The sequence below is a fragment of the Diceros bicornis genome, chromosome 2, assembly GCF_020826845.1.
Source record: "Diceros bicornis minor isolate mBicDic1 chromosome 2, mDicBic1.mat.cur, whole genome shotgun sequence".
Lineage (NCBI taxonomy): Eukaryota > Metazoa > Chordata > Mammalia > Perissodactyla > Rhinocerotidae > Diceros > Diceros bicornis.
In genome coordinates this window covers 76671200-76690279 of record NC_080741.1, presented here as the reverse complement: position 1 = coordinate 76690279, position 19080 = coordinate 76671200, and the positions used below count along the sequence as shown (strand labels likewise).

The 19080-nt window shown below is 39.8% G+C and overlaps 1 protein-coding gene across 8 annotated transcripts in view; it reads left to right on the top strand.

Moving 5' to 3' along the window:
• Positions 1–19080, top strand: part of CNTN4 (contactin 4) — an 891804-nt gene that overhangs the window by 745395 nt on the left and 127329 nt on the right. For all 8 annotated transcript variants that reach the window (XM_058563517.1, XM_058563546.1, XM_058563510.1 and 5 more), the window contains 2 exons: positions 2937–3073; positions 6363–6492. In XM_058563517.1, the coding sequence (XP_058419500.1) occupies positions 2937–3073; positions 6363–6492 (267 nt within the window). The remainder of the gene's footprint in view (positions 1–2936; positions 3074–6362; positions 6493–19080) is intronic.

The window sequence follows — 19080 nt, the reverse complement described above, 5'->3', positions numbered from 1 at the left end:
AAATACTAGTGCTGAATCAACCTGTTTAGGCCTTCCTCAGAGCTATTATTTACACATGGAGTTATAAAATGTAGTTGAACCTAGATATTAAGTGATAAAGACCACGGACTCGCATGCATTATCCAAAAAAAAGGAAACAAACAGTGTTTTCTATAATGCACTAAAATGGACTGTTTGTTATCCAAGGACTTTGAACTGGGTGACCCAAAGACATATAGAGAGATAGGAACAACTTCCATCAGGCAAAGGACTTTATTTTAGTACAAAAAAACTCACCCACTTAGATATGATTCATCTAATCTAAGTGAGTGGCAGCAGAAACCTTCACTGTGTGGGCTTTTGCCCTGTAGATTTGCAAATGGCATGTTAAAAGAAAGATCGTCTCATTCTCTGCCATTTATATAATATGACATTCCATTCCTGATCTCCCTGGGCCCATGTCCAGATATTAACTTCAAAAGGAATATGTTTATATCATTTCAAATCGGGCTTCTATGAACTTAATTTATTTTAAAAACAAAGAAAGTACCTGATGCTGTCTCACAAAGGCTGAGTTAGTTATTGATTCCACCTTGGTCAGCACAAATAACTACCATTGAGCATTCTTGTCCAATGCTTTAGCCTCCATAACCTGTTGGAAGAGACAGAATGAGCCCTCAGAAGTGTTTAATTAGTTAGAACTTTGCAAGGTCTTTTCAAAATCCTCTCAAGGCCCTCCCTTCCCTGCCTCATCTCCTTTTTGAGATTGCAAGTTCTTGCTTCCAGCTTTCTATACTTTTGGAAGAAAGCAATGAATAAGCCCAAGTGTTACAGGAAATCTACGACACTGAAATCTCTGTCTCTGCACATAGTTGTGATGTTTCCTTTTTGAACTTCAACTTGACATTGCTTCATAAGTTACATTTGCCCTTCCACTTTTTTTTTCCTCACTCTTTGAAAAGTTTGGCTTAGTTGTTAATATTCCACACAGATTTCTGTAGCTTTTCTTTTTTGCTTTGTTTTCATGGACTCTGTGGGGGGTAAATATTCAGCAGGTTGAATGTGAAATCAGGCACACAACTGCCATTAGCCCTATCAGGGTTGCATATCAAATTCTCCAAGCAGAGAACTGAAAAGGTATCTACCTTTTGAGCTCCCTTTACACTAGCAGCAGGAAGATACAGAACAACAGCAGACTTGCAGCACTTTCAAGGGTGAAGTTCATAACCTTTCATTCAGGTTAATACTTGTTGATGTTATAACTTTTTTTGAAAGTTGACCCTTTCGGCCTCCCCTCACATGCAGCAATGTGTCATCCCCATCAGTAGAGGATTTGTAAAATTGTGTTTTGCTCTTTGAAAAACATGAAATTGCTTATAGATGGAAAAGAAGCAGTATTTATTCAGGGACCTAGAAACTTCTGCTGGTTAAGTGACTTGTTGAGTGTTTTTCTAGTTTTGTTTATCATTAAGAAGGTAAGAAAGACAGCTTGGCCCCAACACTAGTAATTTCCTTTTGAATTAAATTGTGGATGATTTGGAGAATCACTGAATGAAGATACTGAGGTCAAGTCAGCTAAGAGACATGTTAAGAATATCGAGTAGCATCTTCTAATTAAATACTGATACCAACTCTATTAGGTTTATATTGGTAGGCATTACCCTATAGAAATGCCCTGTGAGAACATAACATTCCAGAATGATAGCTATGATTCTCTTCTGCATGAACTTTGGGCTGAAGGTCTTCTACCTAAATACACTTGTCATTACATTTAACAATAGCATGAATTGTGCTTTAGGCAAGGCTTGATATTTATGAAGACTTTTTGTGGATGTGGAATTAACGCTGTCTTTATCTCCACCAAGAACAAGGAGAGAAAACATGACTTCAATTGAAGCATAAGCAATGTGGCATAATTTTGGTGGTAGGAGTGGTGTAGGGCAGTGGGCTATGTGAGAATTATGTGCTGCCATGAATTCCCATGTTAGACTGTGGGCAGGACTAGATTTCCTAAGAAGGTTTTGGTGAAATCAGGACTTATTCAGAGATTTGGGGTTCTAGGGCCATACTCTTGTGGATAACATTCTATCAATATGGAATAAGTCAATAATAAAAAATGATAATAGTCTTGAAAGAAAAAGAAGTCACAAAAATTATCTAATTAAGTGTGAGAATGAAGTATATTCATTAGGGACAGACTAAGCTACTGTAACAGAGAGACCCAAAAATACAGTGGCTTAAATAAGAAGTTTATTTATCTCTCACATATCTCTCTAAAATAGGCAGGTGGGTCTGAGGCTGCTTTGCTCCACAAGGTCACTCAAGGTCCAAGGTTGGCAGGCCATCATTTCCATCCTACATAGGTTCTATCTCTGAGCCCAAGGCTGTTTCAATTGTTACTTTTTTCCAATCAGTGGGAGGGGGCAATGAGAGTCCAGGGCAAGTATCTTTAAGTGAATAACCTGGAAGTTGCTCTCACTACTTTCATTAACATACCATTGACATGAACTTATTCACATGGTTACCCCTAGCTGCAAAGGAATCTGGGAGATGTAGTGTGTAGCTAGGAAAACATCAGCCCAGCGGGGGGGAAAAAAAAAAAACATGAGCCCTGGGGTAGTGGTGGGAGATTTTTCCCACTAAAAGGAAAAAGGAAGAAAAGATACTTGGGAGACAGGGACAGTTAATTTTTGCCATATGGTAGTTTTATTCATTCTGCCTTGAGTGATTAAAAGACTAGCCACATAGGCCACAAAAATAGGACATTCAGAGTTGGACAAAGGATGGGCTGTCTTCTAAAAGCACCCCCTGAACTTCTACCTAGCCTTGTAATTTGCATAACATCTGGAAAAGGAATTTTCTTATAAGCCCACTTTTGTCCCTTGATTGCATATGATAAAAATAGATTGAACATACACTCAATCTATGTCTTTTCTTTGCCTTTTGAACTGCTATAGCTCAACCTAATTGGATTCAAAAAATATATGATATCCATGTGGCCATTGAAGAAAATGTCTTTTGGGAGTGTAAAGCAAATGGAAGGCCCAAACCTACATACAGGTGGCTAAAAAATGGTGAACCACTGTTAATTCGGGTAAGCAAATTGCTGATAATTGTGTCTTACTATTGACTGTAATGTTTAATGTGGGCTCATTGCTCTGGGAACAGGAAACTGGTGAGTTGTTTCCAAAATAATTTGCAACCAAATGCCATTAATAGTGGAAAAAGTGAAAGTGAATGCGGTTGATAAATAGAAACTGTACATAAATCCACTTCCTCAGCCTTGTTCTTCTTCAGCCTTGTTAAGCTCCTATACTAGATCTTTGGTCTTCACAGATTAACATCTCTGGCTTTACAATTGGAAAGTTGTGCAGATGGTCTGGAACATGTAATAGTGCTAAGATATAAATTTGTGTGCTAGACAAGAGTAAGTGAATGAGTAAGACCTCTCAGCATCCAAATTCCCTTCTCAATGTGGTTCGTTATTCCTTCATCTTGGGAGACTTCTGGACAACATGGTGCAATAAGATCACCATCAAAATACCCACTCTGCCTCAAACGTGTAGTAATGACATATTCAAACACAAGATTAACATCTCTAATACAACAGAAATAGAACAATAACTAAAAGTGATGACTGGGCCTGGAGGCACCAGGCTATAGGCCTGGGAACAGGCAGTGGTAGCTGGGAGCTCAGATAAAAAAAATCCTCTCTGGAGACAGGATACATTATCCTTGGCGTGAAGGCTATGGGGATAGATTTTCCCCCCACCTATTGCTGCCCAGTGAAAGAAGCAGCCAAACTGCTGCTGCCTGGCTTACTAGGATGCTGTGGTGTGAGAGAGGTAGAAGGTACTGGGCCATGCCTCTCACTGGCCCTGGGGTGGGAGCTGCAGTAGTCCCATTGTCCTTACATATCAGGACCTTAGAAAAGCTATGAGTAGATCTGTTTCTGGACTGGTGGCCCAGGGGATGAGGTGGAGCAGCCACAAAACTGCTAAATGGGGAAAAAGACAAACAAATAAAAATAACTCCTTTTCAAAAATAAGCATGCAAACCAATATTCCAAAACATATGCAAAAATTTGTGTTTTAGAAAGGTAACCAACCTATAGAACAGTCTAACAAAGAGATAGGAATGCTCTATAGGTAAATGCAGGAAGCTCAAAGGGGTAAATGAAGGAACCATGTCCATAAAAATAAACAAGATATTTTGAAAAGATAAACAGATCTTTTTTTTAAAGAATAAAGTGGAAATTTTAGAAATATATAACCATTGAAATAAAAATTCTGCTCAAACTATTCATTTTGTAAGAGGAAATGATAGGTTATTATAATATTCACAAAGAATTTGGAATGCGTACTTCGCAAACAATTTTAACAAATGCTAGGCTATCTTACCACTTCACATTGTCTCATCTGATATTCACAAGGAACCTTATGAGGTAAGGGCTATTGTTATACCCATTTTACAGACGAGGAAACCAACTTGTCTGTAAAATAGGCATAACAGAGCAATTTGCCTAAGATCAAATCCATCGTTAGTAAGTAATGGAGCTAGGATCCAAATACTAAATGTCTGCTGGATTCAGAACTGCCAAAGTTTCCCTGAATAACGTTTTCAGAATTGGTTATATGGAAAATTTCTTAAGGAAAAGGGATGACGGGGAAGAGATATGGCAGAAAGTGAAGAAAAGCTTAAATGCTCTTTGAAAGTATTTCAAACATCATTCTCTGTCTTTGGGTTTTCTAAAAACAGACTCTTTGGCAGAGATTTCATGCAAGAGATATGTTGGGAATGCTCTAGGGAGCCTCACCTGTGAAGGAATCAGGGAAGTCCCATTGGGCAGAGGGAGGTTAAACAGTGTTGCATTTGCAACAGAGGCCTTCAGGGGGCGCTCTGGAGCCCAGAGTCCTTCAGAATTTCTCAGATTGAGGCAAGGGGGCCCTGCCTTTGCACCCCTGCACTGACCAGTCACTGGATTTGGGAAGTTTTTTTCAGCCAAGGGCAGTTCCCAGAGAGAGACTCCACAGTGAGCAGTCATCACTCTTAGCAGCTGGGAGAATAAGTACCTTGGTTCTGAAGGGAATACGTCGAAGGTACGTCTCAGAATCCAGAAGGGATGGATACTATACAGGCATGCCCATCTAATGGAGCAGACCCTGACAAAGAACTGGGAATGAGGCCGGAGGAGGGTAGAGAAGGACCTTAGAATGAGGAACAATTGTGTCCAATTTAACTGTCCTTATTGTATTTTCTCAAATGTTCACTCACACGTTCACTGAAATTTGACATTTTCCTCAGGTCCCAAGCTGAAAGCCAGTTTTTCGTGCTCAGGTTTCTTCCCCTGTAGGCCACCCAGGAAAGAATGCCTGCCCTGAGCAATGGCCGGGCTGTCCATGTGCACAACAGCAGAAAGAGGACTGATGTGCCCAACCCCTGCCCTGTCTTGTACACCTCCTGTCACTGGAAGGGCTCCTGCTCGTCCCATGACTCTCCCAATTATAAAAGCCAAACTCAAGTCCCTAGAGTGTAGGTACCCAGGGAACTGGCATTTTTCTCCCATTATTTAATGTGAGGGAACATGGATGCCTGGATTTCATCAAAGCCTAATAACATGTCTGCCCAGCTAAATTGCAACCCTAAGGCAAATAGAAAACCCGTACGGCTTTCTATTTTATTTTTTTAAATGGCAGGTCTCCTGGGGAGCAGGAGATCCTTTTGGGTACTTACGAAAATTGATAAGGCAAGTTATATATCCTCAGACTGACAAATGAAAGTGGTCTGTTGTTTCATACACTAACTTGGCTGTCTTCAGATTGGCTACCAGCAGATGGTGCTAAGCTTAGATCATGCCACTGACAGCAATAGAGTAAGGGAACATTAATTTATTAATACCTACTTTTTTTTAGTAAACCTCAACCAATATTAAATATTTGCCTCTCCTTCAACCAAGAAGATTACAATTCTGTTACCCTTCAAACTGTTGCCTGCTCATAACCTGAGTGTTTTAAATACTCTAGACAGTAAATTTGGTTGTATTTCTCAGCCCCCAGTTAGCACAAAGCCCTAAAAGCATTTTAAATTTCAAATTCATCTATTTAGAGGGCATATCAATCTGAATGGTTTCGCTATTAAATCAATGAGAACTCAAGAGAGTCCTACAATTTAAATTCCATTTACCAAGTGATGTACGGGTTGTTCCATTTAGCATCTGACCCTCCACAAACTTAGTTGACAGATAAATAGATCATGTTATGTAAATTGCTTATATGATGGCTATTTTCTTCTCATTAAGCCCCTTTGATATAACATGTAGCAAAATTGCCTTAAGGTCTCAGTTGTAGAAGATCATTGCTTTGTGTTCCTTTTTTCTTTCACAGGATAGAATTCAAATCGAGCAAGGAACACTCAACATAACAATAGTGAACCTCTCAGATGCCGGCATGTATCAGTGTGTGGCAGAGAATAAACACGGAGTTATCTTTTCCAGTGCAGAGCTTAGTGTTATAGGTGAGTCTTTATACTGGAAAGGAAAAAATGAAAACTCTTTAAGTCACTAAACTAACATGAGCTTTGCCAAGCATAAATGTTCAATCCAAGAACAAGAGTAAAGAAATCTTTAGACCAAGGATATTGCTTGAGAAACAAGTAGTGCATTCTACAAGCAATAAGAAGAGACCACTTTCTAAATCAGCCTCTTCTGATGCTTGCAATGGGTACCACAGTTCCCTTGGCACTCATTTTTATTCCTCTATCGACCACTCTTCTAAATTGAGCAAAGTTTCTGAAATGCTTTGGAGTCTGTTGCTATCATTCTGATTTGGTGCAAACTTAACTTGGAAGGAGGAAGAGCTGACTTGGTTTGGAGAGTTTTATTTGAACAGCTGGCAGAGTGAATCTTGTTCTTCCACATCTGCATTTTCCAGACTATGCACTAGTGGTCTGCCCCTCCAGCTACCTCTTTCATCATGTGACCTCTTCCCCACTGCGCTTGTTCTACGTATTCACCATCCTCCCTTCCTCCATGGGGCCACTGGCGCATACTGTTCCTTCAGCATGGAATGCTTTTCCTTCTCCTCTTCATTTCATTAACTCCTTCCCATTCTCCATCTCCCAGCTCTGTTGTTGCTTCCTCAGAAAGTCACACCTGGCCCTGTGCCTCTGTCAGCTCCTTCTCTTAGAGATTTTTATACTGCCTTTTAGCTCTCCTTTGTAACAGATGCCACAGTTGCATTTTACATTTATGTGATTTTTCTATCTTTTTCTCCCACTGCACTTTAATTTCACCATGATGTCAAGGCCCATCTTTGGCTTAACTCATTATTTTATCCTCAGGACTTGATACAATATTGAAGCACATAGTATGCACTCAATAAATGTTGAATGAATGTAAGAATGAATGAATGTGGTAAGTGATGAAGTAGTTGAGAGACTATTTTAAAAAATGAATTAAGAAGTAAATAAATCATTGAAAGTGTAGGGGAGGAAGGCATATCCTCTACCCACTCTGGGTCCTTCTGGTTGGGGTATGAATTAAATTGACATGAGACAGAATAACAAGAGAATATCAGACAAACCTTTTAATATGTATACATGGGAGAGACCCAGGAAAAATGGGGTAACTTGCCAAAATGGCGGAGGTTTTCATCTTAAATAGCATTTTCAGGTAAAGACAAAGGAGGATGTTGGGGGTGCAGGGAGTCAGCTGTGGGAGATCACCAGAAAAGCACTGTAAACAAGAGTAAGGTTATTATGCAAATTTAAGGCCTCACCTTCCACATTGATAAGAGTTTCCAGAGATAAATTCATCCCCTCTTCTTCCTGGTACAGAGAGGGAGATACCTTTACAAATGGAGATTTTCCTTACAAACGTAAATGTCTCTTACAAAGGATAACTTCTGCTTTTACTTGGTTTTCAGAGCTTTGATAAGAATGGGCTTAGCAAGGACCCTCCCAGTCTATCCATGCCCAGAGTTATCTATGGTGATGGCCTGTGACAGGCCATCTATCTTAAATTTGTTTTAGGCAGTTAGTGGGGGGAAGGTCAAAGTTTCTTTCAGAGTCATTTGTTCTTGAAAGTAATCAAGGTAAAGAGACATATTTGAGGTGGCCAAATCTGATCCCCCACAAAAGCATAAGTTAAGTGAATTGACGAACCTATGAGTATTAAAAAAAAAAAATGCCTGGGCCATCAACTTACATGATTCCCATAGAAAAATCTTGACTCTGACTTCAGAATTTATCTAAAGTATCTAAACAGTAGTTCTTCTTAGGGAGAGCATAATAGAAAGATTATGAATAAGAGAAAAGCAACACACAAATGGAGCTGATTCCATAAATCTTGATAATTTGCCCAGTATCAGAGTCCTGATTTTCCCTTCTGCAGTGTACTTCTTGGTGCCTAGCATGTAGATCTTACATGTGTAAGTACGTACTCCCAAGTTAAATGTATTTCCACCTTGTGCAAGGTAAATAAAAGAAGAAAAAGCTTCCACAATTGTTATTCTCACCTGTTCTTTACTTGGACCAACATCCCATCAAAGACAAGAATTTGTGTGAGTTCATGGGGCTGTAGCCTTTTTCAAAGAGGCCTAGGAGCATTCTCTGCTCCTGGAATAGTCATCAGCATGGCTTGGCCTACTGTACACATGACCTTTTTGGAAGCCTAAATAAACATAACTGCCACCCCATAAATGTTGGGAACAATAATTCTAACTTCCTCCAGGACAAGGACAATGGTCCTACCCTGCCTGGGTCAGCTCTAATTATTGGTAGTTAGAATTGACTCTCTTGGAGCACAATTCTCCGTGGTAGATTGCTGAGGACTTTCTGCAGAAAGAAGTGTGTTCTCTATTAACCGTTATGTCAACTAGTTAGAAGGACAGTTAAAATTGAGGGTGTGTGGCCTAATGAATGAATCACGTTGTCCTAAAACCCTCTAGGTGAGTGCTTGCCAATTTACGAGTCTGGGGACTCCATTATAATTTTAAAAGATTTTGCAGGTCCCTTTGTTAAAATAAGAAAATGTGGTAGTAAGAAATGACTGCAAGTCATGGGATATAATCATGGGGTGAAGATAGAGGATGACTAAAGTCCCAAAAGCAGAGCATGAAGTGAGAAAGGCTATTAAATGATTTTTGTCTAGATCACCTACCCACATCTGAACATAATAGAGTATACGTGAGATGTATATGTTTATACATAGACTGTGTGAGAGTGTGTATATATTCATATGTATATATAACGTGTAACAATTTAAAACAACTCTCTGCACAGCCCTTCCCAGTCCCTTCCCCTTCCCCCCACCCAGGGTTCAAGGCCTGTGAGGTGGGAATCACTGCTCCAACCTTTACATTCAGAGGTTTATTTCAAATCATTTCCAATTGGAACTAATTCCAAATGAATTCTTGATCTGAGTCCCTTCTTAAGTCCCTTGAGGTCAGCAAACTGGAGCAGTGAAGATAAGATAAAGATGCCTGAGAAGTTCTTTTAACTCCCCTGATCTCAACCAAGTTGACTATGAGAACAATAAGGCATATCAGTAGATGATACAGGCCAACAAGTAGGAAAAAGAGTAAGACTTCTAGGAATTCAGGGAAGGGAGTTTGGACTGGGCTGGTCAGCGGAGCCTTGAAAAATCGTTTATATTTGGAGACAGAAAAGAGGACTGGGAATATTCCAGATCAGAGTGAAATGGCTCAAAGTTATAAAACATCTGGATAGTTTTTTGCACATAGAGAATCCTGAATGTTTTTCAAAAATTTTGATTCAGATACATAAAGCATATAGGCAAAGTTTAAACTTGAAAGAGAAAGATGGAAAAATTAATTAAGGACCAATTTTAGAGGATCTTAAACAAGAAGCTTAGAAATTCCCTCTGTAATATCCCATTTTTCCCGCCAAAAAAAAAAAAAACTTAATATATTCCAAGTGAAGTGAGGGGCAGTTAAGTGTTGAATGAGTAAATCCCCAGAGTTCTCTTAAGTAAATGAAGGAGAACACAGTTGACTATTTAAAAATACACATAAATTATTATTGGTTATCTTGGGTAAGTGATAATATGATTGTATTCCACAAGTCACTTTTGTTTCTTGTAGAATAGTAATAGTTTGACTCTTTGGGATCAAATAACTAATTAGTGATTACCTGTATTAGAATATTAGGGAGGTTGAATTGAACAAAGAAACAAAATGAAAACAAGATACTTCAGTATTAGGAAGAAAAAAACATATGTTGGTTCCAGCAATTGATCAAATATCAGGATCCTCCAAAGCTAGAGAGGAGATTCCCTTGCATGCTGGGTAATAGCCCTAAATTCATGAATAAGAGATGGGTAGGAAGCAAATATTTAATAGGCTTTTCCCTTGTCTTGTTTTATGTGTTCTGTCTGGGTATTTAATGTGTATGTAACATATCTATTTTTAATGGGTTGAAACTGCTAAATAGTTAACCCAGGTGCTGGATGATTTACTCACTGAATGGGTGAATGCCATAGAGAGACTTTTGCCTTGAGGTCAGTATATTAGAGTAGGCCCAGTGATGAGAATATCAAATAGAAATTTCCTTGTTTGAGACTGACCTATTACAATTGATAGTTTTTTATTCTTCAGGGACTGTGCCCAGACTTTTTCTCCTGTATTAACCTATGTCGTGGATGAGGTTCACCTGTGTGATGTGCTCCTATGGGCATCCCTGGGATTCTGCACAATTCCCTGGGTGATACCATTACTCCATCCCTCTCTCCCACTCATGAAGGAGTGTTGGAATTGGAGTGAATAGAATCTCATGATCATGGGGAAACTTGAATCTTCTATAAAAATGCAATAAAAAAATTAAGTTAGATATTTTATTGGTTAAAAAAATAGCTTTTCTAACGCCCTATTTCTATTCATGTTTAGTATTTGTGTCCGCTTAGATAGATGATCATATCAGTGACGCGGACTTCTGATTGAATTGCCAAAATTGAAGTTTTCTGTGATTGTCTATACAGAATGCTTATGTCATGTGTATATCATGGGGTAAAGATAGAGGATAACTAAGGTCCCAAAAGCAGAGGCATTGATTCAGGTACCTGTGAGCCATTGAAGGAATGTTCTCTAGGAAAAACCTGCAAGAGAAAGCAAGCTAGAGAATGGGGGAGCAGAGCAAGGACGTGGTCTCAGGTAAAGTCTAGCCTATAGCTCATTCTGAAGAGTAATATCTGGAGCATAACCTGCATCTCAGTGTTATTCCCACCTGAGGCAAGGAGGCTGGCCTTTTTAAAAAATCTCCATATCAGTCAGTCTTTGGGCTGCCCCTTAGTGGTGGTGGTAGTGGCAGTGGGGGTTGGGAAGTTTGGGAGCAAAACTTTCTATTCAGTTCCCCAGAGAAGGGAGCAGCTGGAGGTGGTAAGCAGCCAACACTCACAGCAGCTAGAGCCAGAAAAAAGAATCTGTGTGAGGATACCAACGGCATTCTCTGCAGAGGACAAGTAATTGTGCTAGATCAAGATGCTTGGTTACTTTGTCCAATTTACCTGGATCATAATGGGTAGTGTAACTAGAGTATCTTTGATTTTTGAAGTGGGATGAACTATTCCTAAGAGCAAGTGGATGTCTGCCTATGACCTGACTTTGCCAGGACTGTGTAATGGAACAGAAGTAGCTTCTGCCCTGAGGAATTTCTGTCCGATGGGTCAGTATCCTGGGGATTCTCCAGGCCTGTGTAGTGGAGGACATCTGACCCTGGCAGGACACTCCAATACCATTAAGGAACTGATGGTCCAATTAAAGTGAGGTGCAGGCTTGAGCAATTATCTGGTTAATTTGGCATTTATCCAGATGATTGGCTTGCAAATTAGAAAAACATTAAGGCTAAACTAAAAGTTATTTCACAGGGACTTTCACAAGTGCTCATCTGCATCTCAGTCTGATTTCTCAACTGCCTCATTGAGGCAGATTACAAAATAATCAAATGTGCTGTGTGATCAGCATCCAATGAGAGGACAAATGACTTTCTTACCCAAATGCAGTCATCTAGGCAGGAGCTTTACTTAAATTGTTGTGAACAGGGAAAGCTATGCAACTTGGATCCCAAATTCAAATTTGATATCTTTAATAAGTTACTAAGCCTTCATTTACCAGTAAAATGAGGATGCTGTTACTTACCTTACTATCAAAACTGAAAGAGGTCACATGCAAAAGCTTTTTGCAAGCCTAAGTGTTTGCAACAATATAAGAAATTTGTTGCTGTTAACTCATATCCATACCAAAAGCTTATAACGTAGACAGCTAGAGAACCACCAGTAAATCCCATTGCTGTGGTTCGCAAGTTTTCCTGCAGATTATAATAATCTGGGATGTGTTTTAATATCTCAATGCCATATATTACTCCATACCAACTAATTCAGTCTCTGGACCTGGGACCCAGGCATTAGTCCTTAAAGCTGCCCTGGTGTGATTCCAGTGAACAGCACCATTTGGGAACTACTGCTCAAATTGATCAGATCAGAAAGCCATTGAGTTTTCCTAAGGTATTGATTCTCAAACTTTACCATGCATCAAAATCACCTGGAAGACTTGTTAAAACACAGATTGCTGAACCTTACCCCCAGAATTTCTGATGTGGTAGTTCTGGGGTGGGGCCCAAGGATTTGCCTTTCTAACAAATTTCCAGGTGATGCTGATGCTGCTGCTCCAAGACCATACTTTGAGAACTACTATCCTAAAATAGGAAATCTAGCTTACACAGAGGTTTTTTGTTTGTTTGTTTGCTTAAGTTGAATATAGAATACCTAGCAAAGCTTGATTTGGATCAGAACTATGAATTCAAAGTCCTCCTGTAGAAGAGAAATACCAGGCATCTGAGATTCCAGCCCTCGCTCAAGGACCCATTTCACCAAGACAGTGAGTGGGAGTAGGTACACACAGTGATTTCACAGACTGCCATGTGAGGACTGAGCTAAGAAGTTGCTTGGCAAGACTCTGGTGGCTTAAAGCCAACTGAGGGGAGATGTTGAAATCTGAGGGATGAATATTGTGACAATTCCATACAGACAGTTCCATGAGAAATGCCTTCAATGAGTAAGAGTTTAAACTGTAACTCAGGAATGCAGCCCAAGGCATTACTGGGTATTGATCCCATACACTGTCCTACAACCAAAATCTCTGAGTCTTCTGTAAAATTGCTGGGAAGGCATTATCCATTCTGAGGTCCATAGTCCTTTGCATAAAGAGATTTCCAATAAATTCTTCTTAAAATGTACAACCAGGGGGCCGGCCCGGTGGCGCAAGCGGTTAAGTGCGCGCGCTCCGCTGCGGCGGCCCGGGGTTCGCTGGTTCGGATCCCGGGCGCGCACCGACGCACTGCTTGGTAAGCCATGCTGTGGCGGCGTCCCATATAAAGTGGAGGAAGATAGGCACCGACGTTAGCCCAGGGCCGTCTTCCTCAGCGAAAAAAAAAAAAAAAAGAGGAGGATTGGCGGATGTTAGCTCAGGGCTGATCTCCTCACAAAAAAAAAAAAAAAAAAAAAAAAAAAAAAAAAATGTACAACCAGGAGGAAAGCTTGAGTATTCTAGCAAAATTATGTTTTCTTTTATCAGCCAGTAAGAAAGATGCTTTTCTTTGTCTCTCTGTCCACCATGTTGACCTGTCTGCTTTGGCTTCCAGAAGTTTACTCTATTGTACTAAGTCTAGTAAGATTGTTTCCTACCTTTCCTGTGTTTGACTTCAGCCATATTATAAATGTATTTATTACTTTATATCTTTTACCATTATCCACCACAAGTTTCTTTGAATTAGTGAATAAATAAATTTAATTAACTTCCCCCCCCCACCATCGCCTTCTGGCAACAAATTGTTTTTATTTTGGTAGTCTGACTCAGGGAGTGCTAGAATTGGCATTCAAGAAGATTGAGCAATGTTTCAAACTTGAACACGTGTATAAATTACTTAGGGAGGGGCCGGCCCGGTGGCGCAAGCGGTTAAGTGCGCGCGCTCCGCTGCGGCGGCCCGGGGTTCGCTGGTTCGGATCCCGGGCGCGCACCGACGCACTGCTTGGTAAGCCATGCTGTGGCGGCGTCCCATATAAAGTGGAGGAAGATAGGCACCAATGTTAGCCCAGGGCCGTCTTCCTCAGCAAAAAAAAAAAAAAAAAGAGGAGGATTGGCGGATGTTAGCTCAGGGCTGATCTCCTCACAAAAAAAAAAAAATTACTTAGGGATTTTTTTGAATTCATATTCTGATTTCAGGTCTGGGCTGGAGCCTGAGATTCTGCATTTCTAACAAGAGGATCACATTTTCAGTGGTAAAAATTGTAAAATGATAAATTCTCAGGTCCCCCTCGTGGTGGGTAGAGTTCAGGAGTATATAGAGTTAACAAGCTCCTCACGTGATTCTTCTGATCAGTTAAATTTAGGTGCCACAAATCTAGAATATGCTTTCTGGATCTCCTTGTTGCCCAATCTTAAACCATCACAGCAGAGTAGTTTTCTAATTTGTGAAAACAAGTGGGGTTGGAGGGAGGAATAATGACTGTTGTATACTCACTCTACATCCAGTTAATTCATGTTTCCATTATTGAACCTAATATTGACAAAGCTCTATCAATCACGTGAGACAATTGCTGCCAGAAATAGAGCATTTGCACCAACAACTTTCCAGCTTTTTTTTTTTCCCAAGATGAACAGACAGTGGCTTCTCTAGGCTCCTGAAGAAATTCATTTGTACTTAGTGTAAGGCAGGTTGCTTTTAATCAAGTCTTTTGAATGTGGTTGAAAATGAGCATAGCAGAAAAGCAAAATGTGTGTTCTCTTTGCACGTTAAGCTCCTTCACTAAGTGCCTTATTGAGGGAACACGGTAAGCAAGAAATCAGTCACTGCTGGATTATATAAACATCGCTTATCTGTATTGAGCCTGCATGTCTGGGGCAGGGCATGTGTAACTGAAGCCCTTAAAACACTGTAAGACCTTGACTCACAAAGCCTCAGGGAACACATTCTTTGAACAAATTGAACCAATCATAGGAATTGGCAGGGAGTTGAAGTTCCCATCTTCTCAGCACAAGGTTGGTTGGTTGGGAGTACCTGGAGAGGAGAGAGGAGTTGGTAGTATTGCCTCCGAGAAAGACCCAAATCTGGGGAAAGCTGCCCTCCCAGGGCCCACTTGCCCTGTTGCCTTCCCATAAGTGTATGTTTTGGGGGGGAAGTAGGAAAGGAAGTTAGGTGCTGGAGTTAGCTCATACTGGCAGGAGTTGAGTCTATGTGCTGGAACTAGCTCATACTGACAAGAGATGAGTCTATGTATCCTTCTCAACTCAGCATTCAGTGACTTCTTGTTGGTAGCTTAAAATTGGCCGTAATGGAAGTATTAATACCACAGAAATTGGCAAGCACTGAAAACTAAGTTCTTTGGTGTTTTGTTTGGTTTGGTTTGAAGAGCCCGTTGTTAAACATCTACCCTCACACCAGGTGGTTTCAGAGTATAAACAGCCCAGATTGTATTTCTTGGGTAATTCTCCTTCATTAGACTGAGGTCCAAAACCAGAGAGGATGGAGTGTTCTGCACACATGCCTGGAAGTTCAAAAAGCCATTGAGGGCCGGCCCCGTGGCTTGGCGGTTAAGTGTGCGCGCTCCACTACTGGCGGCCCAGGTTCAGATCCTGGGCGCACACCAACGCACCACTTCTCCGGCCATGCTGAGGCCGTGTCCTACATGCAGCAACTAGAAGGATGTGCAACTATGACGTACAACTATCTACTGGGGGGCTTTGGGGAAAAGAGAAAAAAAAAGGAGGAGGATTGGCAGTGGATGTTAGCTCAGAGCCGGTCTTCCTCAGCAAAAAGAGGAGGATTAGCACGGATGTTAGCTCAGGGCTGATCTTCCTCACAAAAAAAAAAAAAAGCCATTGACAATTCCACGTGGAGGGAACAAAGGGATGTGGTATCCAGGCAAAGCGTATGGGAAGGGAATTTCCTATTTTGAACTGAATTCCTGAGTCCTCTCCTACAACATACATTAATTCAACAAATATTGGTTAAAAATCTACTTTGTGCCCAGCTCTGTGCTAGATCCAAGGGACATACAGATCCATAATACATACTCCATGTCTTCCAGGAACTGATGAACTAATAGTAGCTAATAACACGAACTACCATTTCTTAACTACCGGAGTTCTAGGACTCTCACTGTCACAGTCTAATGACTCTTCTGTACGTTCAACAAATATTTCTCTCGTAACAAAGTTAATCATAATCAAACATGGCGTTACAATACTTAAAGTTTCTAAGAATGATTTTAATCAACATGTTAATTATTGTATAAGAAATGATGTTCTAAAATGGCTTTAAAATGTTTTTCTTGGAATAAGAAAAAAGTTTCCACACATATCTATACAACTAATTTTTGGCTTTTGAAACCTTTTATAAAAAGAAAAAAGGCTAAGCCTGATCCTACTTGTTGGCAGAGAAAGTGTTGAAAGATCTTGAAATGGTGTATGTGCTCGGTTTGTCAGTTATCATAGTGCCTGAAATGCCAACATGAAAGATGTATTTCTCATCCACACTAGGATGGAAGAGATACTACTACTCAGCAGTAAAAAGGAACTCACTGTTGATACACACAACTTGGATGGATCTCAAGAGCATTACGCTGAGTGGAAAAAAAAAAAATCCCAAAAGGTCACATAATGTATGATTCCATATATATAACATTCTCAAAATGACAAAACTATGCAGATGGAAAACAGATTAGTGGTTTCTGGGCAAGAGGGGGCTGGATGTTGCTATAAAGGGGTAGCATGAGCGAAATCTTTGTAGTGATGGAGTAATTCTGTATCTTGACTTCAGACTTCACTCAAGTCTATATATGTGGTAAAATAACATATAACTATACACACACATTGTACCAATTATCAGTGTCCTTGTTTTGATACTATACAATGCTCATATAGCGTGTAATCATGAGAAACTGGATGAAGGATACACAGGACCTCTCTGTATTTTCTTTGCAACTTTCTGTGAGTCTATAATTATTTCAGAATAAAAAGGTTTTTTGTTTTTGAACCAAGATGTGTTTCTGTGGCTCTAAGAAGTTTTTCAGCATAAAATCCCCTAATAATGGTGGTGGAGGTAGTGGCAGCAGTGGAAATAGCAGAGGAGGGGAGTATGTATGAAATTCTTACTCTGGGCAATTATTGTGCTAAGTACTTAATGTACAATACATGTACTATTTCATTTAGTCTTCAAAACAACCTTGTGACTGTAAATATTATTATTTCTGCTGCAAAAGAACAGAAACCCATAAACAGAATAGCTACCATGGTAGGAGGAGCCCTGGAGAAACAGGGCATTCAGTGGAGACCAAGACAAGCAGGGCCTGGGTGCTAGGGACTTAGAAGGGACACATCATGCCGATCTTAGGACTGGAAAATCTTGCTTTAGAGTTTTGTTGAGAGTCACCTTGTGATTATTATCCTTGATCATAGGCCTGATTTTGAATCTGCCATCCTGAAATGATGGACCTCGAAAGAAGACAGTTTCCACTGTAGCCAGGAGAAGTTTGGGGTTTTAAAATCTGATCCCAGCATTATTTCCTCAGTGGTGGGAATATTTGAATGAATGCATTCCATCTAGGTTTATTTTTATGGAATGATGAGGTAATAGTTAGAGATAATAGAAAAAGGTTGGAATAATATGAAGCTCTGAACTTCTAAAAGGGCCAGCCTTAATAGTCTCCATCAACTGTCAGTGTTCCCAGCTATGTTTCTACAGTCTGTGATAGAACTGGTATGCACGATTATCCTTTTCTCTTAAATAATAGAGTAAAACATCACACCCATATATTTCCCAAATGCGACTGCCAGTGCACATCCTGTTAAGGAATTATCTTTCTGACCATCTCTCTTGAGAAATGATACTAAGGCACAAAACTTTTGTTTTTAAGGGTCCTTTTTTTTTTTTTTAATTTTTTGTTTATTGCAGTAACATTGGTTTATAACATTGTATAAATTTCAGATGTACATCATTATACTTCTATTTCTGCATAGATTACATCATGTTCACCACCCAAATACTAATTACAACCCATCACCACATACCTGTGCCGAATTATCCCTTTCGCCCTCCTCCCTCCCCCCTTCCCCTCTGGTAACTACCAATCCAATCTCTGTCTCTATGTGTTTGTTTATTGTTGTTGTTATCTACTACTGGATGAAGGAAATTTCTTTTGACCACTTTAAAATACCCTTGACGTGTGACCAAGAGTCGTTTAATTAAGTAAAAACAAACAGATGAGAATTGCATAGAGGGCTTCTCTCAGCTGGATGCTTCTTATAAATATTGTGATGTTAATGTATTAAAGATCATTGATAAATAAAAAGAAGTTGCATTTCCCACCTGGAAGAGGTCCTATAGCATGACTCATTCCAACACTGAGAAAGCAGTGCCCCCATGTAAGAAATATTATCATCTAAGTGATTTAGCAAATGAGGATGTTCCCAGTATCTGAGCTACTCTCAGACTCAAATGGGTGATTTGACAATTGATTTTTATCTTTTATGAACTATTAGGAACCTAGTGAAGTTTCACCTTCAATGTGCGCTAATTTTTTCAGTGCCAGCAAAGGTTAGATTCTCATAGTGACCTACTGGGAACCTTAACAATAACTTTCAAAACATCACTTTCCGTGAATGTCAAATTGAACAGGCTCCTTTCACTTTTCCTTCAAGCCTCTGCTGGGCCAGTGTTTGGAAATCAGAATAAATGTAGGGTGCAGACAGGAAAAAAGCATCATTCCACAAGCTTAAAGGCATCTCAGATGCAAAAGATGTTCACAAAATGGCAGAATGTTAAGAAACCCATTAATGGGTCAAGTATTCAAAAACTGATGAAGGTCTGACGATTTTGCCCTAGCAAGCACCACCGCTTATGGTTGCGACTGATAGATTTGATGGGTTAGATAACACTAGAAGTAAATTAAGCAAATTGAAAAAACAAAGGGAAAAAGTTTGAATTTATAATTCCATTTTTATTAGTGAAAGTCTTTCAAAGCCAGTCTTATCTCTAGGATATCCAAAAGATAATATGCATATAAATAGTACAGTACAAAAGGTTTTGAAACTG